Source organism: Ictalurus furcatus, chromosome 10 (assembly GCF_023375685.1).
Source record: "Ictalurus furcatus strain D&B chromosome 10, Billie_1.0, whole genome shotgun sequence".
In the NCBI taxonomy this organism is placed as follows: domain Eukaryota; kingdom Metazoa; phylum Chordata; class Actinopteri; order Siluriformes; family Ictaluridae; genus Ictalurus; species Ictalurus furcatus.
The window spans coordinates 17,471,401-17,498,929 of record NC_071264.1 but is presented as its reverse complement, the minus strand read 5'-3'; the positions used below and the strand labels follow the sequence as shown (position 1 = coordinate 17,498,929).

Sequence of the window (27,529 nt, the reverse complement as noted above, 5' to 3'; positions counted from 1 at the left end):
AGTAAACAAGTCAGCAGTGTGAATTTGAAAGATGTATGAGCTTTTTTTCTTATTGAACAGAATCTGACAGTACCATTCTCAGGTGTTGGGATGCACTCCCCCTGCTATTATGGACAAATTTGCTATGATGGAGGTGGTGTTAAGACAAAGATAAAAGCTCAAACGTGTATGATTTTGTTAAATCTTCCATTTCTTTTGACATTTTCCTCAGTAAATTGCACTGAAAGTGTACTTGTTGGGACAGAAAACCATCAGATTTAGTTTACCCTAAACAGCTGAACTAAAGTGGAACTCTCTTGTGGTCAAATCACACAACGGTATTTCTAAAACAATTCATAAAAAAAATGGTAATAAGCAGGAAAAGGGAGAAAATTGATCCAGGTATTGTGCCTTTTGAGAACAGTCAAATATTTAGCCTAGAAAAATCACAGTTATATGTGAGTGAGCACACATTTCTTCCAGAAGTCTACAATATTCAAAATGAAAACTGTGTTTGTGCAAACAAACAAACAAACAAACAAACAAAACCCCGCAACAAACAGAAGTTCTATTACCACATTTTGAAAATAGAACTCGACAGTCATGAAATGTACCTTTCACTTCTGGAATACAATATTGTACAGGTAAAAGTCATTCAAAAACGTTTTTTTTTGCCTTAGGGTTTAGTACCTCAGTGGTACGAGCACAGCATCTCGGGGGCGAGTTGTTCGTGCACGCGCGCTTTTTTCTACTATCAGAACTGCTGTTATAGAAAGTTAATCAACACCTTCTGGCCAATCAGAATCAAGAATTCAACAGCTCTGTGGCATAAACGATTAAATGTATCGTAGGTGTTATTTACTCGCACTGTGATGATATTCTTCCTCTTTTCCGAGTAATTAGCGATGTGTGTGTGTGTGTGTGTGTGTGCGTGCGCGCGCGCGCGCTGAGAGAGAGAGAGAGAGAGAGAGAGAGAGAGAGAGAGAGATGGATTGCGCTGTTGCGTGCGGAGTAAGCGAAAGTGCCTCTCTCTCTCTCTCTCTCTCTCTCTCACACACACACACACACACACACACACACGGAGCTGCAGTGTGAAGGGGCCATGCAAATGCGTGTTAGAAAGAGGAACTGCCGGCCCGGGAGCAAAGAGAAGTTCTTTACAGAAGTTGATCAAGCTTCAGGATTCAGGATCTTCACTTTCTACATTAGAGTAAAAGCTTTGTGCTGATAATCAAACTTACACGAGTGGATCCGACACCGAAAGGAAACTGATGGATCTCTTCCTGTTCACGGCGCTAGATTTTTAAAGCCTGATTATTTGTGAGAAGAAACACCAAAAACACTTTAAAGGCCTGCGAGTGAAGACGCTTCCGGGAAACTCCGCTACAACACCACAGGTACCTTTCATTTCATTAACGGCTGATTCATGTAAGAGTTAATATTCACTCTGATTGCGTTCATGGCTAGTTGATTGGTAGAGTCCTATAAATACACCTGTCACACAGTGCGTACGCAGCTCACGGGTTTGCTCGTTTCATTCACTTTCAGTCATGCAGATGAGAGGTTTATGGAGCTGCTCATTTGAATTACAGTCAGATGCTGATGACTGGGAGCAGTAACAGGTTCTAACATGTAAGGCATGAAACACTAATGTGTGTGTGATGTGCTGTCATGGGAATAACAAATGATAATAAGGCACACTCACTGTTGCCACCACAAAGTGGATTATTTTCCTAGAGCAGTGCATCCTGAAGTGTTTTATTCCTTTTACCTCAGCAATTTTCCAATTATTACAATTGTTTATTCCTTAAAATGTATTTTAACAGTTAATTGTTGTAGGAACAGCAGTGGAACAACGTAGTTCCTGTTATTACTTTAATTACACAGGTAGATGTTGACCTGATATGGCATTACTGCCTGCTCACTTCCTCTGTTGCCATTGGGGTTACCCGGGTCATCTTTCAGCCTTATACCATCATGCCTAAAGCCAGGTTCACGCTGTACGATTTTGGCCATGACTTGGTCGTCTGAGAAAAATTTTGAGAATCCTAAAAGATTCCTATAATCCTAGGACAAGCTGTCAGTAGTTTTATAAGACTGAACAGTACTATAATTAGAAGTAGCTGATCAATTATTAAAATATATTTTTATACAAAAATGTTTCATTTCAATTTTTTTGTAGACATTAATGAAGGTATTGTTGAACTCATTTTCTCTGTCTTTTTTTTTTTTTAAATGTGGGACTACTTTTTTGAAAGTGCTCTGTTAGCAAACAAAAATATTGTAATACACTTCATTATGTATGATATTTTACCATATATGCAGTAATGAAGCTTTTACATTAAATCTATAATGTGTCCTATAATGTGTTCATCCTAGCCATTGCAGCACTTTTACTTCTGCTCCTGTATAGTACTTCCCACGAGTTCCTGTTTTTCATACTTGAATTTGTTGTAACTGTATGATGCCATCAGACATAATTTCACTAAACGACCTTTATCCAGTGTGACCAGTTGAACACTGTATTCTACTCACGGCATAGTAATGTGGTGTCCCATTGTCTACAGTCATCTTTTCAGGCTTTATACTGTAGCAGTACAACTGTAACATTTATTTCATTTTGAGTGATTTACTAGATATTTGGGAAACAGAACTACATGGAAACTATCAAAATGAGCAGAGTTCAAAACAGTTACCCATGAAATGGAAAAGCGTTGGCACAAAAGAAAATGGCCTCAATGTCAAAGAAAAATAAAGAGGCTTAAGGCTAAATTCAAGCAGGCAGGAGACCCAAATCAGCGTAGCCGCCATGGTCACTCAACATGCCCCTTTTATGAATAACTCGAGTGCATTTTGGGTGATAAGCTCACCTGTTGTTGGCCTCTTTACCATACCCTTAACATCAGCTATAGCTGCGAAAGCTAGTCATCAAGCCTTTTTTTCAATCTGAACATGTACTGCTGAGGAGGTGTTTGCCAGCCTCCAGAGCACATTGTGATGCAGACCTGGGCTACTAGCACATCCAATTCTTGTTGTACTGTGTGGAACCCTCTCATAAATAAAATATTTTTTGCTGAATCATGCAATATTAATATTGATGTGCACATACACATTGATATTGATGTGAACAGGTACATTAACATTAAAGTGATACATGGATCATTTGTGAATGTGAGCTTATATGAGCAAAAAATCTAAACTTGTGAATGTAGCCAAAGTTCTCCACAACTAAGTAATGATTAATGTTGAGATACACAATCATTTACATTCAGACATTCCTTCCTGTAAAATCCAGTCTAATCTTTATTGAATAATAAGTTCAGAAGTAAGATGTATATTGTCATTATGTAAGAAACACGTCAACAGTTACTGTACACACTCTTCCTGTCACAGCCAGGCAAAAACATGCAAAAAAAATATTTAGTCAAAAGTGCTTTTATTACCAGTGTGCCTGGTGTACTTGGTGCCACAATTAAGTCACCTAAGGATAATGATTATTACTGTAAACAAAAAGATTATGTGTAATCAAATGGCCTCTTGATCCAAACAACAATTTCTTCTGCTTTTTTTTTGTATATCTCAGACTAAATTGTTTCAGAAGTTAAAACAATAGCAGCCTGAGTAAACGGGTAAGACAGTGGTCCTGTTACATCTGGTGTAAACCAAACACAGAATTCCACAAAAAGAACATCATACCTACGGTCAGGCATGGTGGTGGAAGTGTGATGGTGTGGGGATACTTTGCTGCTTCAGGGCCTGGGCAACTTGCAGTTATTGAGGGAAACACAAATTCTGCTCTCTGCCAGAAAATCCTAAAGGAGAATGTCCGGTCTTCAGTACGTAAATTGAAACTCAAGCGCAACTGGATTATTCAGCAAGACAATGATCCATAACATAGGAGTAAATCCTAGTCCTAGAAGTAAGTGAAAGACTGATCTCCAGTTATCGGAAGTGTTTGGTTGCAGTTATTACTTATTAAGGTGGCACAACCAGATTTTAAGTTTAAGAGGGCAATTACTTTTTCACATTGGTGATGGGTGTTGGAGAACTTTTTTTTGTTTCAGTAAAAAAAAAAACTTCATAAAAACTGCATTGTGTGTTTACTCAGGTTGCCTTTGTGTTATGTTACATTTTATTTGATCTAAAACAGTTTAGTATGAGATATCTACAAAAACAGAAGAGATCAGGGTGGGGGCAATTATTTTTTCACAGCACTGTACATTATAAGGAGGGCTATCCCTTCAAAAAGGGGCTTATGACATCATACCTGAGCTCATTTGTAACTAAATTGACGACTTTTACAAAGCTACAGGCTTAAAGAAGCAGTGATGTTAGAATTTGTGTTTATTAGTTATTATATTAAAATTCCAGTGTGATTTTAGATAGAATACTAACAGTGTTTTGACACGGAAAGTACCTCTAATAGAGGAAGAACATGATAATGATGGGAATTATGTAAATTCCCGGGTGAGGCTGCAAATAGTGTGTGTGTGGGTGTGTGTGTTGGTGTGGTTAGAACTGAAAGTGTAGGAATGGATAGAGATTAGTGGATGTAAAGCCAACTGAAAAAATATGCCAAAGCATGCTAGCATACACTACAATATTAGCTCACTTTATAGCACCTAATTAATACATTGCAGAGAGGCTAACGCAAAATGTTCCCCAATGGTCAAAATGAGATCTTCGAGTATAGTTAATGTACATCAAAAACATTTCCCCTAATTTTGAGAATTGATGTAATTTTACCTTTCTCTGTTGCTCAGACTAATCAAATGCAGGTTATCAGTTGCTTCACTGCACTGTGCTATTTTTGGTGGCTAAATTGCTGTGAAATTTGTTGCACAAAAACAAGTTTGAACATATCCAGAAAGATAACAGATTAAGCGCATATAAAACATACAGAGTTACATACTTTGAGAACACTTTTTTGTAAATTAATTTACATTTGATTATTTGTCTACTGCTGAAATGTGATTAATTCTAGCTGCTTAGCTTGCTTAAAGCAAAAATCCATCCTGAACTACTTGCATATTAAACTGATCCCTATCGAAGACACATTCTGTAATGAAATTCCAAATTTACTTTTTTTATTTTAGTTTAGTTGAATTCTTTCAACATGTTGGTCTAGTTTCATTTAACTAATTTTCATATTGGTATGGTTCTGGGATAGAAGGTTGGTGTGGCTGAAGCTGAGAGTATTGGTGTTGTTGGAGCTGAAAGTGTTGGTGTGGCTGAAGCTGTGTGTGTTAGTGTGGCTGAAGCTGAAAGTCTTGGTGTGGCTGAAGCTCTGAGTGTTGGTGTGGCTGAAGCTGAGAGTGTTGGTGTTGTTGGAGCTGTGAGTGTTGGTGTGGTTGGAGCTGTGAGTGTTGGTGTGGTTGGAGCTGAGAGCGTTGGTGTGGTTGGAGCTGAGAGTGTTGGTGTGGCTGAAGCTGTGAGTGTTGGTGTGGCTGAAGCTGTGAGTGTTGGTGTTGTTGGAGCTGACAGTGTTGGTGTTGTTGGAGCTGACAGTGTTGGTGTTGTTGGAGCTGACAGTGTTGGTGTTGTTGGAGCTGAGAGTGTTGGTGTGGTTGGAGCTGAGAGTGTTGGTGTGGCTGAAGCTGTGAGTGTTGGTGTGGCTGAAGCTGTGAGTGTTGGTGTGGCTGAAGCTGTGAGTGTTGGTGTGGCTGAAGCTGAGAGTGTTGGTGTTGTTGGAGCTGAGAGTGTTGGTGTGGCTGAAGCTGAGAGTGTTGGTGTTGTTGGAGCTGAGAGTGTTGGTGTGGTTGGAGCTGAGAGTGTTGGTGTGGTGGTGTGGTTGGAGCTGAGAGTGTTGGTGTGGTTGGAGCTGAGAGTGTTGGTGTGGTTGGAGCTGAGAGTGTTGGTGTGGCTGGAGCTGAGAGTGTTGGTGTTGTTGGAGCTGTGAGTGTTGGTGTGGCTGAAGCTGTGAGTGTTGGTGTTGTTGGAGCTGAGAGTGTTGGTGTTGTTGGAGCTGAGAGTGTTGGTGTGGTTCTGTTTGAGATGACTGGTGTGGCTGAAGAGTTTTGGTGTGGTCGAAGCTGAGAGTGTTGGTTTCCTATATCCTTATCCACAATTCTATTCGACTACCTGCTCATAATGGTGCAGTGGCATTTAGCCCTCGCTTCATCTCTACCTAGCACTGCAATACAGGAGTGCTTTAGTCTATCCAGCTCTTTCATCTCCTCGTCTGTACACTCTGCTCAAGTAAATCAGCTTACAAAGATTCAACTTTCATGCTAATACAGCAGTCAACACCATCACACCACTCATCTCGTAGATTGCTAACTAGAAGTGTCAAATCTCTGCTGTACCATAATGCAGCATTGTATAGCTGCATTGCATGCTCGGACTTTGAATCCAGCATTTGCTCCAACATCTCCACTACTTCTATGCTATATTTCTCATTAATGTGACATTGCACATTGACTGAGAAAAGAAGCTCTTTTATTTTTAGGAGCTTACAGTGAAACCTGATCCATATCCCTTATGTTTGAGATTTTTGAAATTGTTTCTCTTATTAAACACCATTTTAACTCTTCTAACAATAACGATGTCACCCTGTGACATCAGAGCAGCACACAACTGATAACTTCTCACAGGAATAATGACAATACAGCAACAATCAACAAATTAGCACGAGAATCACTTTTTCAAGGTGGAGTTTTATTCAAAGTCATGTGTTTCCTGTTGATGTCGGAGTGTGTTACTGCTTGACTGCAGTTGGGGGGAAAAGTCACTGTGCTTGTGATTAAGTTTTCATCTTTGATAACTTTATGCTCTAGTAGTTGTGATGCACCTTATGTGTCATGTGGGGTCACCACAATTTTAGAATAACTGCTATCAGTGCATTGTTTAACAGATGAAACTGAGCACAGGATATGAAATAATGTTCAAGTACTTCATTTCATTATAGTGACCACTGAGTTTTTTCTATGAGATGTCAGAATTCATTGGCTATACTATGGGATATTAGAATCATTTTAGCATGCACACACGTTTCAGAGTAATTTTGATGTTGCCATTTTTTATGAATTCAAAAAGAAGAGACTATGTAGTAATATGAAATCATAACGAGTATAAGGTAATAATTCGTATTAGCTGCATTTATCCAAAACAACCAACAAATGATACAAACGTAAAGCTGAGCAGTTGTGGTTAAAGAACGAGCTCAAAGACTCAATAGCTGCTCACTGAGATTGGGTTTCGAACTAAGGATCCATATCATAGAACCTGTTCACATTATATATGCTAGTTAAGTAAATGGTAGTTCACAATAGATAAGCTATGTGCATGTTTACAGTTTGCTCACTACAATGCTAATCACTCTGCTTACTGCTACTTACACTACAGAGTTCAGATGAGACGTGACTCACTCAGAATGACTCGGTATATACAAGGTGGGGTTGGTGAGGGATGTTAAGAACTTTCACATCCTTTCTGGGGTTTTTTTTCTCTCTCCAAACAATTGTATCTTGGCAAATGAAAACACCTTGAATAAATACAAATTGATCTAATATTTCCTAATGATGAGATTATTATATTAAAAGATTATTCATTTACTAATTTCAAACTTGACATTGTCTTATTATGTGGCAAAATGTAGATAAGACCATACTAGCAATAAAATTAAAATGGAAATATTCTTTAAAGCTGTACATGTGCAAAACAAATTACCAACTTGACAGTGTAAATAAAAATAATAGAGATATGAGTATAAATACAGTCCACTCTGAAACTATTGGAACAGCAAGGCCAATTCATGTGTATGTACTATACACCAAAGACATTTGGGGTTGAGATCAAATGATGGATATGAATTTTATGTTAAACTACATAAAACATAGAACCTTTTGTATCAGACCACCCACATTTCAGGTGAGCAAAAGCATAGGACCACATCAGTCATGAAGTAAAGTAAATAACACTTAATATTTGGTTGCCTATCCCTTGCTTGCAATAACTGCATCAAGCCTGTGACCCACTGACATCACCAAACTGTTGCTTTCTTCTGTTTGTTGCTTTTCCAAGCTTTTACTGCAGCCTCTTTCAGTTGTTGGTTGTTTTGAGGCGTTTCTCCCTTCAGTCTCCTCTTCAGGAGGTGAAAGCCCAAGCCATAACAGTACCTCCCACCATGTTTCACAAATGAGCTTGTATGTTTTAGATCATGTGCAGATTCTTTTGACACATTTTGGCCTTTCCATCACTTTGATAGAGGTTAGTCTTGATTCCAGAAGTTTTGTGTCTCATCTCTGTATTTTTTTGGGCATTCAAATCTGGCTTTCCGATTCTTAAATTTCTGCTCTTGAAGTCTTCTTCGAATAGTGGATTGTGACACCTTCACCCCTGTCCTGTGGAGGTTGTTGGTGATGTCACTGACTGTTGTTTTTGGGGTTTTCTACACAGCTCTCACAATGTTTCTGTCATCAGCTGCTGTTGGTCGACCCATTCAGTGTCTGTTGCTCAGAACACCAGTGGTTTCTATCTTTTTCAGGACATTCCAAATTGTTGTATTGACTATGCCCAATGTTTGTCCAATGCCTCTGACTGACTCTCCCTCTTTTCACAGCTTTCAAAATGGCTTGCATTTCTCCCATAGACAGATCTATGAGCTGCATGTTGAAACTGAAGGCTAAACCAAGAGTAGATGTTCAGAGCTATTTATTGTTTAAACAATCAAACAGGACACACCTGGGTAACAAGAAACACCTGTCAGTTGTATGTTCCAGTATTTTTGCTCGCCTAGAAATTGGGTGTGACTGATACAAAATGTGCTGAGTTCTATGTCGTTTAACAAATCTAAATCTATATACCAGTAAATAAAAGCAAATGAAAATCTAAACTCTATTCTCATGTTCATTTGTTGATCTGAAATGTCTTCAGTCTACAGCAAAAAGAAAGAAAGAAAGAAAAAAGAATTGGCCTTGCTGTTCCAATAGTTTTAGATGGGACTGTATAAGTGTAAATTAAAGTGAAAATGGAAATATTCTTTAAAAAACTGTACATGTACATAAGATACTATAAGGGGTTAATCTCATGTTTAGGAGACTACTGTATATGAGTCTGCTATATGAGCATGATTTTGGGAATGATTAGCCCATAATTCTCACTCACTTCCTTGTTAGTTGGGTGATTCCATGATTGATTTGTTTCTCAGCAATATTAAATTCACAAGTCTGTACATAAAGGTAAAAGACATTTTTAAACAACCTATGTGCATATTTAAAGATAAATAACATAAAAGTTATAAAAACCTCTACAGCAATTAGAAAACAGCTAACTACACTTAAAATACAGTCATTAATTATCTTATTATTAAAATATATATTTTAGTTTCACTCGATCCTGTTACCTGAACGCCTTCAGCCCTATGAAATACTTGGACTATTCAACATGTTCAAGCCACTTTTCAACAGGAAGTTGCAACATCTGAATTTTCCGAAGAAAAAAAACTTTCTCATTCTTTATTCTCCGTCTTTGATGATGATGATATTGATAGACGATGTCACTTTGAAAGGCCTTTTACCTAGATTATAGATCGAAAACAAATGATTTATTTAAAAAGCAGAATTTTAAGTAATTACAAGGCCTTAATGTCCCCATGTCATTAACCACATTTTGTGTATTTGCTAATTAAATGCTAAAAAAACAACAACAAAAAAACAACCCTCAACCCTGTTACTTATCTAGGAGTGAAATGCAGCTAGTATCAGCAACTTAACCTTGTACAAAAGTGAGCTATGTTTGCCTGAGATAGGTTAATGCATTTGTGAGTGGGAAAATGTTTTCTTAGATTATAAGTAGAAGTTTCTCTTGCAATATGCAGTAGGACAGTTCCCATGCTAATTACCACATTTTGCTATGATACTTGTGCTACACTACACAGCAGTTTACAGCCAATGTTCTGTATATTGCTTGTCCTGTGTATTCATTTTGTTACACTGTTGTGTATTTGCACTTTATGTAGTCCTGTGTTTTGTTCTGTGTTCATGGTCCTGATGAAACCATGGTGCAACACATGGAGTTATGATAATAAAAACTCAGTTGACTTGTTTTGTTACATTCATCCAGTCACTGTAATACGGTTTTATAATGCAGTTTTGATGTTTATCGATTTCACTCTTTGTTTTGTAAAATCATATTATTATAGGTATGTGGTGTATATACAATATATTTTGATGTATTTCAAATTGTTGTGATACAGAAATTCTGATTTTGATTCTGCAGTTGCTGGGACTCTGAGGGACTATTTCTGAGGTATGGCTAACTGGAATTTGGGCTTGGAGACCCTGAGCGAGGTGGCGTTGAGCAGACTCGCAGAGATGCTGGACAACTCAAACCGCGGCTGGAGGCAGTTGGCAGCAGCAGTTAAAGAGCAGCCGCAATTCTGCTACAGGTATAATCTTGTAGTAGTTTTCTACGTCACTTGTTTCTGGTCTGTCACACTATTTGGGGATGTTTTACTGAAGTGCTGTAGTCCTACTCAAATCTGATTGGTATAAACGTCCTACCACACAGGCTCCCCCTGTGTCAGAGTATTTGCCGTTAACAAATGTTTTACAGTGGATTTAAAATAAATGTAAAAAATCATTTTAAGTATCACCAAAAAAAAAAAAATACACAGAATGATCCGAGGACGTGAGAAGTAAAGTTAGAGTTGATTCCTTTCTAGCCCAGACTGTAGATTCATACAGACTATCAGTAACAGTCATGTCGGGTGATTTACAGAGGGTGACACGCCCCTTATATTTGACCTCCATTTGCTTTGCTGACACATTCGCAACATAGATAGATAAAATAGACAGATCATTTATTTTCTTGTCCTCAAAGAGGAAAATTGTTTACACTGTGGGTGCATAGAAAAACAGAAACATAACAACACCATACATATTAACCATCAAAACAATCACAGACATAGAGGGGAGAAGCGGACAAAAAGAAAACATCAGGATCATACAACAAATGCCAGAGCATATGATGGCAACACAATGGCTGATTACCTATGTGTTTAACGGCCGTATAGCCACATATCATCAAGAGTGATTGAGAAGGCACACATGAAATGCAGCTGCAGGTGTAATCATGCTTTTTTTTTTTTTTTTTTTTTTTTTTTTTTTTAAATGAAAATGCCTTTGGAAGAGAAACTAAAAGTAGGTAGACTTACACAAAAGGACTCGGTTTGTCAAGGTATTGATAGGTTTTAGATTTTAGTATGGTGACAGAAATAAAAAGGAGTAGTTTGAAGAAGAATCTAATGTACACTGTCTACAATGTATAGTTGACCAGCTAAGACATGTTTGCTTTCCGTGTTTTCTTGGTGTCCACATTTCTCCCTGCGTGCAGTGAGAAGGAGATGACCAGCTGCTCTCTGCAGGTGCTCAGTGCTCGTGGCAGTCCTGGCCGATACCTGCTGGCTCTGCTCACTGACAGGAAGTGCTCGCTGGCCTTCTTGCTGCAATGCCTTAAAAAGATCGAACACCATGGGGCTGCCAGTTTCCTCACTGCATGCGGTATTTACATACTCACATTGTTTGTCTTACTATCCTTGTGAGGACCTTCCACAGGCATAAATATTAATGCAGCTAAACAATGCTATGCTACACGTAAATCTAACTCTAACCTTGTAATCAGTAAAAGTGAACAGTCCCTCCAGGATTTCATGATTTCGTGCAAAATCAAGCAAGAAACGCAATATTTGGAGGAATTTAAATTTTTTTAAATGACCAGATTTTCCATAGATTTGGGACAAGACCTGTCATGAGACGCCATCACAATAAACATTCAGCCTAAACATTCGATTCACGTGTGTCGAACATGCGTACAGCTAAAAGGTCTCATTTACAAACAAACATCACTGTGAAAGACCGTGAAACAATTTCGTGCAATTGCAATTTCACCAATTCAAATAGTTTTTCACAAAAAGAAAAGCATAAAAGACTCTAGAAATTGAGTGTGTGTGTGTTTGTGTGTGTGTTTGTGTGTGTGTTTGTGTGTGTGTTTGTGTGTGTGTTTGTGTGTGTGTTTGTGTGTGTGGTGTTTTACTTACAGTGGAACCAATAGAGATAACAACTCATCCTCAAGATGTGCAAGTGCCAAAGGGCAGTGCAGTAACACTCAGCTGCCGAGCCGTTGGCCCACCGGGACTCAGCTACCAGTGGTTCAGGAGAGGAGATGAGGTCTGAACTAGGGGTGTAACTCAATGTCTTTATCTGTTAACATTGGTAGTGGTGGCTTGATGGTGAAGGTCGGGGGTTCAAGCCCCAGCACTGCCAAGCTGTCACTATTGGGCCCTTGAGCAAGGCCCTTAACCCTCTCTGCTCCAGGGGCACTGTATTATGGTTGACCCTGTGCTCTGACCCAGCCTTCTTAACATGCTGGGGTATGCAAAAAAAAAAAAATCTTACTGTGCTGCAATGTATATGTGACTAATAAAGATTCATTATGAGGGATGTAAGTACAGTATGTGTATCCGTATCCATATGTGTATCTGTTTAGAGCTTTAAATAATCGGATCATAGCCGCCTCTGTTTAGTGCACCAAACATCTGTATCTGTATACATATTCCTTATTTTGTCCCTTTAAATATGAACCCTGCCACTGTGCCCCTAGAAATACTAGAAAAATCCCCAGATGTAGAAATGTCATCAGTGTCAGCATGGTGTGTGAATTGTGGCTCTGACAGTTCCTCAACCTCAGCTACGTGACTACATAGCTACATACAGTGTAGTTCATTTTTTATCCCAGCACACACAGTTATCATTTTTGTTTGTACCTGCCCATGAATTTAGTTCCAAAATGAGTAGGGATGTCTTTGCTGCCAACAAGTCTAGTCCTGCTTGTTACTCATTTGAATGTCTGAAATAGTTACAAAATATTTTGAAAAGAAGAAGGACGCTATTGAGGAAAACCTATTTCAGACATTCGATCTTGCTGTGACTTTTACCCTGTTTGGATTAATTCCAAAATCTGATCTGTTCATCTGCTGGTTTCAATGATACAACTCCCAATAACTACTGCAAACATTTAACCACTTGTTCTTGAGATATCATGCTAACCAGAATATCTGACATGAAAATAGAAACCTCCCTTTTGCACAACATTGTTGTGTCCTGTGGGATCACAGTCTGGATGCACAAAAAATGTATAATGTGCCTCCTATTCATATCTGTATTTAGAAGAGCTATTCTTTCCAAATAATGTATTTGTATTCGGTTACATCCTTAGTCTGAACTAAAGAGCCAAACAGGATGTGTTCAGAAAGTAGGACAGTACATGAAGTATAGTTCTCTCTCTCTCACACACACACGCACAAATAAACTACTCAGACGTAGCAAATGCAGTTAATAAAATGACATTTTTTAGACATTTTATTTGAAATTATTTGAATTTAATGTGATTTTAAATGATCTAAAATGAAATGGTGTGTTTGTTGTATAGGTGCCCGGTGGGAGTGCGCCAGAGCTGATTCTGAACCCGGCTCAGGAAGGCCCCTACACTTGTCGCGTCAATGCCGGGGAGAAGTATGTGTTCAGTGAGTGGGCCCACATCCGGCTGCTCCGCTCCGTTGATTCAGGTGACCTGTTTAATCCATCAATCAAAGCTTGTTTTATATTACACATGTCCATGAGGCTCAGACTGAGTGTATTTGTTTCTGATTGTATCGCAGGCTCTGATGTGAGCTTCCCTCAGTCAGGGAATGAGTTGTGTATAACACAGCAGCCCAAAGCTCAGGTGCTGTCCGAGGGTGATACCTTACATCTGGAATGTGTTGCCCAGTCCAACCCGCTGCCCCAGTTTCAGTGGTACCACAACCAGCAACCTCTACTGAAGGCCATCAAACAGTTCATAAAGGTGTCACTTATATGTAGATCTACTCTATCTATCTATCTATCTATCTGTCTATCTATCTAGCTATCTAGCTATTAGCAGGTCCACAGGTGTTTTATTCCTCTTATACTATCTATCTATTGTGTGTGTGTGATGTTTTCAGATTCCATGTGTAACCACAGCAGACCGAGGCATCTACAGCTGCAGAGTGTACAATCTTTATCATGAGATGTGGAGTGACAACGTGAAAGTAGAAATTGGTAGGAAATGTTATATAACATACAGACAGGTGACAAATTAAAGGAAAAACCAACCAAAAGATGTCTTTGTAAAGTGAAATGGTCCAATAAGAGATGCCAAAACAGCTTCAGTGCTCCTTGGCATCAATTCTACAAGTTTCAGGAACTGTACTGGTGAACTATGAACACCGTTCTTAAAATTGATTTTCCCTCATTTGGTGTTTCTGTGATCACAGTGGTTGAAAGGAATTCCTAACTTGGTGCTCCAAAATCTCCCATAGGTATTCAGTTAGGCTGAGATCTGGTAAGTGCGTAGGCATAATCACTGATTATGAGTTACATCATTTTCAACCACATCGATCCATTCAGTGACCCTTGTGCCCTGTGGATGGGGGTGGGGTCATCCTGGAAGATGGAAATGGTTTATCTTAGGATAAGGTGATCAGTCAGAAGAACTTTGTTTTGATTTGCAGCAATGGTTCCCTCAAAAGAGATATTTTGCAGTATGTGCAGTTAAACCATGCAGCAAAAATAAATAAATGCCCCCTACAGCATAAAAAAAGCCATTGGTTTGTTTTTCCGTTAATTTGTCACAGTGAAAATAAAACACTAAGCTTTTATGTAAACAAATGAATTGCATGACACTGTTTTCATTCAGGTCCTGGGTCCAGCACTGAAGCCTACTGGGAAACAGATGATGGACGTATGCGGAATTAAAGATTTTTTTTAAATCATATCTACTTAGAGTTGCATTTATATTAGCTTAAGCCACTCATGGGTGCACTTACTTTTCAGAGAAAACCAGTTTACTTCCACGACAGATGGGAGATTTATATGGTATGTACAGTTAAATTTCATAAATAGAGCTTAAACTTGAATTTCACTCAAGTTCTGTAGTTATGAGCACACTACCAGGAATTGCTTATTATTCATGTTTTTAAGGCATTAAGATGACATTTCTTGTATGTTTTTAGCCACAGACAAGGTCGCACTGCTGATGGGGAATATGAATTACGCGCACCACAGGGAGCTCAGAGCCCCCATGGCTGATGTGTATGAGCTGAGCAACCTCCTGCGGCAGCTCGACTTCAAGGTGGTCTCGCTGCTCGACCTAAACCGGCACGAGATGCACCGAGCCGTCAGCGAGTTCCTGCTGCTGCTCGGCCGCGGAGTCTACGGTACATCTCTGCTCATTCTCACAGCAAAAAGATGGTGGTAATATAGCACTTATTTTGGGGATGTTGAGTGAGTTTTTAGGAATTCTTTTGTAACAAACAGGACTCAAGAAAATTGTGTGAATTAATTTGCAAGAGATGTAATAACAATTTCAAATCCATGTCCGATACACCAAAGGTCAAATCCAAAGTCGAGGTTGAAAGAGCAAGACAAGGGGCAGATATCAAATACCAAAGCAAACACAATACAAAGGCTCAGAACAGCGGTAAATGGAAGACTTTGTAGTGTGTGTATGATAGTCTGTGAACAGAAAGTGGTGAGACAATGTAAAAAGTGTCCTAGTATTTGGTGTATTGGCCCCTCTACAGGTGAGGAGGTGCAATGTCCATGTGCAATGACTTGACAAATTTATTAATTTGATAGATCTCTTAGAAGGCATGGCTTTGAAATAAGACAGATTGGCTTCCAGGTCATTTAGTTGAAGATTTGAATATGGCTGTGTGTGAACTGGGTCTTGGATATAGCAGATATAGCTTGTTTAACAGAATTAATGGTATCAGGCATGGGTTTCTACAGTCAGTGTGTAACGTGGGCAGACTTGAAGATGGAAGGAGGCAGATCACTTGATAGAGATGTATTGATTATAGTGGTCACATATGATGCAAGGCTACAGGAGATTGTCTAGAGAAGAGCAGGTTTTCGTATGATTCGTGGTCATCAGCATCACTACTTCTTCCTCAGCGAGTAGGTTGAATGTGTAGAAGGTTGAAACCTTATTGGGTTTGTTCCACCATAATTGGATGACCTGAAGGATGCATATGAACTGAGACATGGCTAGGCTAGTTTTAGAGGGCTTTAACCTCAACCCCAATTTTTTTTAATATTTATTAATTTTATATCATTAATCATTTTTCTTTTACAGACCTCACTCTGCAAAGAGAGACTGTAATGGAAATTGCTATGACAGGATGCTTAGTTAACAGTTTACTAAGATAAACATTTAGCCTTATTGAAAATCCATCATACAGAGCGTGAACTAGTAAGTAGTTACAGAGTGCAGACACCTATCTATAATATGAATCTGTAGTATCTTATGGTCAATATTGCTAGCTATTGAGTTTTACCCAGTAACCCACTTGGCAGCTTGGCTATATAATGCTAATATTTGTTAGACTAGACTAGGCAGTGACAAAATTGGTAACCAAAAGGTAGGAATGCAAACACAGAATAAGCCTGGCTAAGGAGTGAGACTTCGGGAGCAGGTGTGATTGTGACCAGATTAGGTTGATCAGGAGTCCAGTGATTGTGGACAGCAATATGAATCATGTGATGAATCTTGAACTGGAGTCCTGATGAGTTGAAATTGGAGTTGGTGTTTTCGTGGGTTGCAGATGGAGATGTGACAATTGTATTATTGATATAATATCTTTCAGCTTTCCTTCAGACTTTGAAGGCCAGGACCAAACTGCAGAATAACATAAAGATCTTAAATAACATTATAAAGTCTGCATGACACTATTTAATGACAGGATGTTGTTCCCATACACTTTCATTACTTGTGAGCTACATTAGTCTTGGACCAGTGTACAGCAACCGTACGTTAGTCTTGAGTGTGTCAACTTTGTCAAAATTTTCTGCTTTTTTTTGCTAGACCAGTTCTATACACGAAATTTACAGAGATAGGCATCTATATTTCAGCTAATGACCTTAGGATTTTACTTTAATCTAGATGTAACTGTTGTGCCTTCATGGCTGATTCTGTCTTATATGCCTGTATGGTGCAGGGCTGCTTTACTACGCTGGACACGGCTATGAGAATTACGGGAACAGCTTCATGGTGCCTATAGATGCTCCGGCCTCGTACACGTCGGATCACTGTCTCTGGGTGCAGGACGTTCTACAGCGCATGCAGGAGCGTCAGACTGGCCTCAACGTCTTCTTACTCGACATGTGTCGTAAGCGGTAAGTTTTATAACATCCTCTAATGTTGTCAGTGTTGGAGTTCATCTTAAGCATTGTAAGTGATGAAGCACTCTCCAAAGCGTTCGATTCCTCTTATACCACAGCAATTTGCCAACAATTACAGTTTTTATTTATTAAAGAATGACGCATCATACATATTATTCAATTATCATTACATTTAATATTGTAGAATCCCCATGAAACAAAGCTAGCCCCTGTTCTTACTTTGAGCCTCTTTTTTTTTTCTTTGTCTTAAATTTAATAAGACCCCCCCAAAAAAAAAAAAAACGCAGCTTGTCATGTTACTGTGAAACCATATGGCCAGGGACCTCAGCTGGACTATTAATCATCCGGGGCTGAACCCAGATTCTTCTCCATCAAAATCTAATCCATCTATCTAAAATGAGACTAGGCTAGTTTGGTGTCTCTAGCCAAGAAGAGGCACAACTAAGCTGTCACTGTATGGGTTTAGCTGCTACAGTGTCATGCAGAGTTTTTTAGCTGTCTTTATGGTCTGCTCACATCATGTTCACATAACTTTGAACTCATATAGACATTTACACACCTTGTTTTCCTGCTCAGCATGAGAGGATGTTAAAGTTTCAGTTTCAACCACTTTACTGGTAAAAAGAAAACTGCGTATATCCATTTTCCTTCACACTAACTGACGGTTTGATCTAGCATCCACGCCAGGTTACGTCCCTGCACATAGCATAAAATAACTCCTCTGTCTTGAAGACTTCCCCGTGTCTGAAAACTTATTGACTGTTACGAAGCACTGACACTGGAGACTCCTTCCATAAAACTTAAAACATATCTGTTTGTGTTTTTCTTTCTTAAAATAAAACTTTTTTTTTTAGCCTTTGATAATGTGGCATGTCTACCATAAAAGTCCCTCTGTAAGTTGCCATAGAAACAATAACATATTAGAATAAGCACATTAAAATAAACTTTTGGAGCTGTACAACTGTCAGAGCTGCTATTATAGAAACACCTTCTGACCAATCAGAATCGATAATTGATATAACAAGAAGATATCATAATGTCAATTAACTTCTCAATTCTATGTTGTTAAACTATACTATAGTAGAAGTCTGTTCAGTCTCTGTGTCTGTGCATTACTGTTACAGAAACCTGAATGATGATATCATCCAGCAGCCTGGACCACTGAAAGTCACAGCCAACATCGTGTTTGGCTATGCAACGTGAGTCTTACTAACTTGGTTCATATGCCGGTTATTAAATCATGAAAATCAGGTGCAACTAAACGTCTGTGTTTCTGCATGCAGATGCGTTGATGCTGAGGCTTTTGAGGTGAACAAAGATGACCTGTCCAATGGTATCTTCATGAGCTTCCTGAAGAAGAGACTGATGGAGCAGGAGAAGGTCACCGTCATGCTGGACAGAGTGGCTGAAGGTTCTGGGCTTTACCTTATAACACTTATAATCTTATATTATAAATTATAAACTTATAATTATAGTTTGAGTCAAAATTATCTATTCTCTTGCCCAGAAATGTTGTAGTTTGAATCTACAAGGATATTAATTTAAAACCTTACATTTGGTTCAACTTCTGGTTCAATGAACATGACAAATGATTTTTAAACTACAAAGATGACCATTTTAAAACATTTTACAGTGTTAAAACATTGTTAATAATAAGTTACCATACTGCAGCTGAACTGTTGATTCTGATTGGTCAGATATTTGTGATGAATGTTTTATAAAAGTAGCTCTGAAAGTAGCTGCAAATAACAGGAAATATAAATGCACTCATTCTCAGTCATATCGGTGCTATAGTAACAACTTACACATGGACTAGTTTGGCTGCCGCTCCACATACAATGTGTGAAAAAGTATCTGATTTCTTTTGTTTTTGTGTATATCTCATACTAAATAGTTTTAGTTTTTTGGGGGGTTTTTAGCCATTCAGAGTTAGACTTACTCATATGTTATGGATCATTGTCTTGCTGCATAAGACAGTTGCGCTTGAGTTTCAACTTAGGGACTGAAGACCGGATATTCTCCTTTAGGATTTTCTGGTGAAGAGCAGAATTCATGTTTCAAATTCTAAGTTGCCCAGGCCCTGAAGCAGCAAAGCATCCCCACACCATCACACTTCCACCACCATGCTTGACCATAGGTATGATATTGTTTTTGTGGAATTCCGTGTTTGGTTTACGCCAGATGTAACTGGACCACTGTCTTCCAAACAGTTCCACTTTGAACTCATCAACCTACAGAACATTCTCCCAAAATGGTTTGAGGATCATCAAGGTGTGTTTTGGCAAAATTCAGATGAGCCTTAACGTTCTTCTGGGTTAGCAGTGGTTTTCACCTCACCACTCTTCCATGGATGCCATTTTTGCCTGTAGTTCCTTTGATGTTGACCTTTTGTGACTTACTGGATGAGTAGTTGCTGTGCTTGTGGAGGAATTGTAGAAAGTTGGACACTTCTGGGAAGGTTTACTACTGTGCCGAGTTTTTCCATTTGGAGGTAATGGCTCTCACTGTGGTTCTTTGGAGTCTCAGAGCCTTTGAAATAGCTTTGTAACCCTTCCCAGACTGATGTATTTCAAGCACATTTTTCTTCATGATTTCTGGAATTTATTTCAACTTTAGCATAGTGTATTACTGTGTGAGACCTTTTAACCAACGTCATGCTGTTGAAAAAGTTCTATTTAAGTGTTGATTTGATTGAACAGGGTTTGCAGTATTCAGGCCTGGTTGCGTCAAGTCCAGCTGAACCCCATTATGAATGTAGTTTCATAGATTTGGGGAATTAGTAACTACAGGGGAAATACATTTTCACACAGACCCAGTTGGTATTGGATAACTTTTCTGCTTCAATAAATAACATTATCATTTAAAAACTGTATTTTGTGTTTACTCAGATTGCCTTTGTTTTATCTTAGATTTTGTTTTAATTTCTGAAACAATTTAGTATGAGATATACACAAAACCAGAAGAAATCAGTTTCACAGCACTGTAAATGTATTGAACACATTAAACAGATTTTTGTTATTTAACAAACAACATTTTTAAAAATAATTTTTGATATGGTTAGGTCTTCTGTAAGGAGACATAAGTACAAATAAAAAAATTAAGAATTATAAGAGGAATATGAAATGAGAGGAATATGAAATAAGAGGAACATGAAATATTCCTGTTATATCAAAATAATCAACTTCATGATGGTAACAGTAACTTTGCTTCATCACACCACTCCATTGTTGATTGTCACCCTATAACAGCACTCCCCCAAAAGATTTAATGTAATGAGATGGAAGTTGGAGCAGTTGTTTTGCTATCCACTCTAAAGATTTAACCTGGGCAAATGAGACAGTTCTGAACAGAGCATTATATTTCTTTTCTTGAGAATCTTCACACTTCTGTGGTTTGAACTCTATTCTGACACCTTGGTTATTTTTAGTGTTGTTTGGAACTGCAGATAACAGTACATGTCCGGTGGCTGTTTTAAGAGTGTGATAGAAATGATCTGTTTATGATTACAGATATGGGCAGGTGTGAATTGACCCGTGGTCGGCAGGCCCTGGAGTTACGCAGTAACCTTTCTGAGCGCCGCACTCTGACGGATCGCATTCAGGCTCCAGAGTGTCCTGTTATGGCATCAACACGCAACCTGCAGTGGTCTATAGCACATGGTGAGCTCATATTAGTCTGATATGGTTACAGTACAACGGTGTTTCTCAAATGGGGCTACTCCATAGTGCTAAAATATAGAGAAGGCACATTTGCACAGTTCCTTATTATTAGAGATGCACTGATACTAAATTTCTCAGCTGATACCAATGGCCGATTATTCAGAGTGATATCAGCCAGTGCCGATACCGATAGTTTGGTGGTTCTGCCTTTTATACCTTCTTTTAACTTGATAATAATTAATTCCAAAATTCTGGAGGACATGCAAATAAAAACTTTATTTTCTCCATTTCAACAAGTTGTTCCACAGTAACTGGTCTCGTAAACAGAAAACACATTACTCAAATTAACATTACCACATGAACTAAATTCTGAAGATTACAGTAAGATTTCTTAACTTATTGAATGTTATTAATTCATATTAACATTGACTGAATTCTAAAAAACTTCCTGTTAGGCTCACATTCACTCACCACAAACAAAAGCATTTGTACTTCATCACTGAACATCAAACTGGTAATATATAAAATATACATTTTTTAATTATATTAACTCATATTAACATTAACTGGATATGAAACATACTACACTACAAATATATTTTTATATATATATATAAAATATACCTTTTTTGTCAACTCATCTGGCGCTTTAATTCAGCTCGAGCAGCGCGGCAAAAAATAAAATTAGACTCAATGCCGAAACTCCCACTTCACTGCTGCAGCGTCCGGTGTAAAAGCACTCATTCATTAACATGCACACCGAAAAAAATACGCACTGCTCCTGCTCTGCTGCAGCATACAGTGTAAAATTTTAGTAGTGTAGAGCTTACAAACTGCATTTTTGTCGTCATTGTCACCCAATTCAAAGTAATTCCACACAAGAGACATCATCGTTACACACAGCACGAATCCGATCTGTTTTCCCGCCCGCTTTTGATTGACAGGATATAATCGGCCCTGATCATCTGATGTTTTTAAGCAGGAAAAATTGGTGGGTGAGGAGGACTGTCATGAAGTTGCCATTCCAGTTCATCCCAAAGGTATTCACTCGGGTTGAGGTCAGGGCGCTGTGCAGGCCACTTCAGTTCTTTTGCACCTACCTTGACACACCATGTCTTTATGGCCCTTTCTTTGTGCATTGTCATGCTGGAACAGGTTTGGGTCCCATAGATCCAGCTAAGGGAACTCTTACCAGCATTCTAGACATTTTATGTGCTTCACACTTTGTGACAAATCTTTGGGGAAGGCCCACATATGGTTGTGATGGTCAGTTGTCCACATACTTTTGGCCTTAAAGTGAATAGCACATGTTATAAAGATGAGCTAGACAATGAATAGATTATTTACTAATAAAGATTGAGACAATGAGTGTGATGTAAATCTCTACATATTTATTGATTCACATGTTTGTCATTCCTGAATGTAGTGTATTAAAAACAATATAAAAGCTTTTACAGTTGCATTATCATCAAATGCACCATCTGTAAATTAGGAAGATGGTCACACATTTCTTCAGAGTTTGCCAGAAAATATTTTAAATACAACAAAATTAGAAAAACCCACTGACACTGAAGAATTGCTGTCTTTTCGGTGTGACAGCTCTGCCAGAGAGTCGTGTGCTTCAGTTCGACTGTGGCGTGAAAGTGCAGCTGGGTTTTGCAGCAGAGTTTTCCAACATCATGATCATCTACACACGGATACTGGAGACTCCCACAGACATCAGTACCTGCTCCGCCCAGCTGTCTGAATTCACTGAGGTACATTCAGTGTCTATATTTCAAACCTTACAAGCTAAAGCAGAAAGTTCTATTAATTTGGTGGACACAATCTTATATTTAAATTTCAAGAGAGAGAGAAAGGGATAGGCTGGTGAGGGAATGAATGTTTATAGCTGCTGTAACATAATTGATAACAAGCTCTTGCTTCGTGGATGGTCCACAATGTTAAAATTAACTCTAAATGGATAAGAAATATGATGTGCCATAATAAATCATTTGCATCGGCCAGTTGCTGTGGTATAAAAGTAACAAAATACTTCAGGATGTGCTATAGGAAAATAGTCAACTTAATTGTAGTGTTTATGTCCCCGTTGTTAATTTTTTTTCAGCACACCCCATCGTATTTTATTCCTTACATAAATAATACTATTGCCTTGTTTTAATAGTGGTCATTAAAACAGTTAAACAGAAATATTAAAACAGAGAGTCAGATTTTCTGCTTATTCTGAGTGTGTAGCTGCTCAGAGGAAGTGTTGTTTCCGTTAGCACTAGCAATGTAGCTTCTGTGTAATGACATGTAAAGCAAACTTCAGACGTGTCATTTGGAATGAGACAGAAGTGTGTACAAAGAGAACCATGAGGAAACGGGGAGATCAATCTCACAAGCAGGTAACAAAAGTAAACACACCTGCATTATATAGACATATTGACTTCTGTTGTATGTAATATTATTTTAGGGCCCAGAGATCGACCTTAAGCGTACCAATCAAGCAAGTCTCCGAGATGCTGGGAGTTTACTGTTAGTCATGGATGAACGTCTACCACCAGAGCAGCCCCGACTCTTCACTCGTCTTTGTGCACTGCAAAGACTCAAGGTCATTATTGTTTTTGCCTTTTCAGTCTCAGGAATGTTTAAATGCATGTGTCTGCTTCAGTGAATGTATTTACATGCAAAGATTTTTTACCAGTCTGAATGAATTCATACCGATTGCAGATTTCTGTTTACATGAACTGTTCATATGGATGCTAAACTGCACACTCTGCAGACATATTAGTTTCTGCTTATATGTATGCTATATGTAATCCAATCCAAAGTAGGGGTGAGGTTTAGTGCCAATATTACCATAGCAACCACCAGAGTCTGGTCAGGGCATTCAGCTTTTTAATTTTGCTTTTAACGTTGAATTTTTTTATCATCTTTTTAACATCATCCATGCGAGAAGAAAAGTTTGTGACCACAGTGAAGTTTCAAGACATTCAGAAACACACATTGGACACACTGCTTGTTGAAAATGATAAAAAAAAAATAAATACACATATTACCCATTAGTATAATGTCTTTACTTACTTATTTGATACTTACCTGGCAGGGGCAATACCATGATCAAGAAGGTGAGGTCATTGCACTCAGGCTGTGCTGACCTTTGCGAATTCTCCAGATGTGGGAATCTCGACTGCATAATTTCTGATAGTGGGGGAGTCGCGCTCTCCCCTGACATTTATCCCTAATTTCTCCATCTGGGGATTAATAAAGTATTATCTTATCTTATTTTCTAATAACAGTCACATCAAAGGCCGTTGTTTGGGAATAACACAAGAAATAATTTGTTGATCACAGTTTTCCTCCTTTCTCTTTTACTGTGTACAACTTCTGCTTCATCATTGGCAAATATCAAATACTGAGATGACTTTATTAAGGACTGCTCACATCCTGCATCTGCCTCATGATGTTAAATTGACACCCATTCTACCACCCATACGACCTCACAATTATTATAAACAGATTATAGCATCTGTAACATGAATTGTGTGTTTTTGTTTTTACATTATCATTTTATTGCTCACACATGCGGATTCTGATCTCCCATTTCTTTTGATCAGATATAAATTTCTTTTGGATTGGTTTACTTTTGGATCAGCTTACTCTATTGTGATTGAGGGTTTTTTTAAAATTATTTTTTATTCCAATTGAGCTCTGTCAGATTACTGCGCTGAGCTGCATGTAAACATAGCTACTGATTTAATACTTGTGTATTTATTTCCTGTACAGAACGAGCTGTCATTCACTGTCTGTCTACACTATCAGTACGTTAAACTCGATGAGGAGGTGCAGGAATGGCGAACGGTAATCGTGGGCAAACCTCTGGTTTCCAAACTTAACCTGCACGAGCCACGGAAACTCCACACTTCATCAGCGTCATTCTCTACTGATCTTCAGTCTACCAGTATGCCACAATACTCGTCTTTTGCTCAGGATTTGCAGGCCAGTTTGCCTTCCTTCGATGCCAGTGCTTCCTTCACTGAATCGACCGAGTCCTACTTCTACAGACATGCTGGATTCTCTTCTGCTTCTGATCTGAAGAGGATAAACGAACCTGAGGAGAACATCAGCCCTGAGTTCTTCACGTCAGAGGAACCCAGAGTGTCCAAAAGTTTCACTTACGCTAGTGCTAACAAACCTTTCAAATTCAGCAACTTTCATTCCTTCTAGTGGAAACGTGTGCAAGATGATCTCAGCTCCTTTTTCTGTTAATATTTATCTCAAAATGGTGCCAGTTGTTCAGTGTTGTTTAGCTCTGGGTCATTCCTTATATGTGATGTCTTTTAGGCCTCAAGGCATTTAAAAAAAAAACATAACATCTTTATGGTGCAAGCACTTAACCTGAAAGTGTATTATATATAGATTAATCATCTGTTTTTCAAAAGAATATACAAGTTGTGTATAAATGTCTCCCTGCCTAAAAGGGTGGAACAGAAGAGGGTGGACATACAGAGGCAAAATTCAGCAAAATGGTAGACTATTATTTGAACTTAAACATATTTTTAAATAACTATATCTTTGATATGTATTTAAAAAATTATGAAATGTTGTTTATTTCCTGTGTATTTGAACCTAAAAGGGTGGAACATAACAAGGTGGATATACAAAGACGAAAAAGTCATTGTGGTACAATAATAGTTTACCTTGAACGTATTTTGAAATAGTTGTATCTTATATATTTAAAAATGATGATAGGTTATTGATTTCCTGTGTGTTTTAACCTAACAGGGAGGAAATACAGGGGTAAACTTTGTCATTCAGGAAAATTTGTCATTGTGGTAGAATAATAGTGACTCACACATGTTGAAAAATGTATGAGTGTAATGTACTATTATGAGTAAAAATGTAAAGTGTTTCGAGGTTACCCATCCAAGCAAATTGCAACACTCATCAAATGTCAAAGTGAAAGGGGAAAATGGTAGCCATAGTAAGCATGTTTAATTTTTTTTTAATGTAAAAGCACTACATACTTAGAGGAAGTTATGTTAGGAACAGATGAAAAACCATAAAATGTTTGTGAAATAGGAGAATTAATTGAAGAGGTCTTAAGTAGGAGATCTTATAAACTATTGTTACAACAGAGTTATTAATATATTTGTTTTCGTATATAAACAAACAACTCAATTTTAAAAAAGCAGGCTAAAACACTGCTTTACCATTAAAGGCACCATGCACAAGGAATGAAGCATCTACAAAGGACTAACTATTTTTTAATTATTCATTTTGAGTTGTAATACTGTCAGGCTATGTAATATGTAATACAGCTGTATCAACTATCTACACAAGGAATTTTATACCATGGGCTGTTTTTATGATCACAGTAAGAAGGACACCTGTAGATATTCTCCATCATACAGGATTTACACCACATGATTGTTGCAACAATACTTTTCTGGAGCAGCAGCAACAATATCAAGACATGTGTAGTGTAACTTGCACACAAACAAATTCACATACCTGTTAATGTTTCCTTTCTGTCTGTCTCTCTCCTCCTCAGCTCTGTCTCTCAGGGGCTCTCTAGCTGACCGTCTCTCTCCTCCTCTCCTGTCTCCAGATGTTCTTTTGGTCCTCTTCACCTCGGCTCTCCAGGGGCTGCCTCTCTTTGTCTGTCTCTCTCCTCTAGGCGTTAGGCCAGGTTCACACATACTCCGTTTGCAGTGCGTATGCTGTCCGTATTTTTATCCGTGCCCATGTTAACAGAGCATTCACACTGCATATGGATGCAGCGCGGCCAGTGCGTTACAGGAGCGCAGCGGAGCGGTGCGGTTCTGCAGTGTGTTACAGGAGCGCTGCGGTGTGGTTCTGCTGTGCGTTACAGGAGCGCAGCGGTGCGGTTCTGTAGTGCGTTACAGGAGCGCAGCGGTGTGGTGCGGTACGCCAATGCCAGTACTCCGTGGTGCGGAAGCAGCACACACCATTGTACTTTCACATAAGGGCGAGTTCGGTCAAAGTTCGGTCCGGATTCGAACGCGGGTCGAACACTTCAAAAGCTGCTATGCAGCGCTCCCTACGGCCAATGCCATTGTAGACGTTAAGTAGTGCTCGTCTTTTTTAATCTTGTGTGGCCCAACCAGACATTTCCCTCCGTTTTCGGCAATGTAAAAAAAGAAAAGAGAAATAATTGTTTGGTGCGCATGGGCCCCTGGTCCTATGCCCATTGGATAAACCGGCCCTGTAGCCTATGTAAAACCACTGATTATTTGTCAACACGTAGCATTATTTAGCTTTTTGAAAGTTTTTTTATAGTCACTAATTAATCATTTTTGTGACTTTTTAGGGTTTGTGATATTCAGAATTGTAACATTAAGTTTAAAATTAAATCTAAGCATATGGAGATGCAAGAAAAGGGTATGAAGTTAAAGGAGCAAGTATAGTGATAAAAGGGTAGGGTCTGAGTGGTGGGTAGGTATGTAGGAAGTGTATTGGAGGGAATGTATTTGGGGATTAATGGGTGGGGGTTGAGTTGAGGTAGCGTATAAGGATTGTTGGATAGGGTTGGTGGAGGGAATGTATTTAGGGATTAATGGGTGGGGGTTGAGTGGAGGGTGCATATTTAAAGATTAGTGGTTACAGCTTGAGTTGAGGGAGTGAATTTAGGGATCAGAGGTTAGGGGCTGAGTGGAGGGAGTGTGTAGGGATTAATGGGAAGGG

General features: G+C 38.6%; 1 protein-coding gene and 1 pseudogene across 1 annotated transcript; both read left to right on the top strand.

Moving 5' to 3' along the window:
* The first annotated feature begins 1,010 nt into the window (after positions 1-1,010).
* On the top strand, positions 1,011-26,484 carry malt2 (MALT paracaspase 2). The gene is made up of 17 exons (XM_053635131.1): positions 1,011-1,376; positions 10,198-10,366; positions 11,314-11,480; positions 12,019-12,146; positions 13,408-13,543; positions 13,637-13,821; positions 13,961-14,057; positions 14,695-14,739; positions 14,832-14,873; positions 15,011-15,214; positions 16,997-17,174; positions 18,305-18,379; positions 18,464-18,591; positions 20,690-20,839; positions 22,439-22,596; positions 23,295-23,432; positions 24,608-26,484. The coding sequence occupies exons 2-17, from the start codon at positions 10,230-10,232 to the stop codon at positions 25,046-25,048; spliced, it is 2,409 nt and encodes an 802-aa protein (XP_053491106.1). The 5' UTR covers positions 1,011-1,376; positions 10,198-10,229; the 3' UTR covers positions 25,049-26,484.
* LOC128614289 (uncharacterized) lies at positions 23,913-24,052 on the top strand (annotated as a pseudogene).
* Positions 26,485-27,529: the final 1,045 nt, after the last annotated feature.

Coding starts and splice junctions, on each gene's coding strand:
- malt2 (XM_053635131.1), top strand. CDS start 10,230: ATGGCTAACTGGAATTTGGGCTTGGAGACCCTGAGCGAGGTGGCGTTG. Junction 14,058..14,694: donor CAACGTGAAAGTAGAAATTG/GTAGGAAATGTT, acceptor GTTTTCATTCAG/GTCCTGGGTCCAGCACTGAA. Junction 18,592..20,689: donor GCTGGACAGAGTGGCTGAAG/GTTCTGGGCTTT, acceptor TTATGATTACAG/ATATGGGCAGGTGTGAATTG.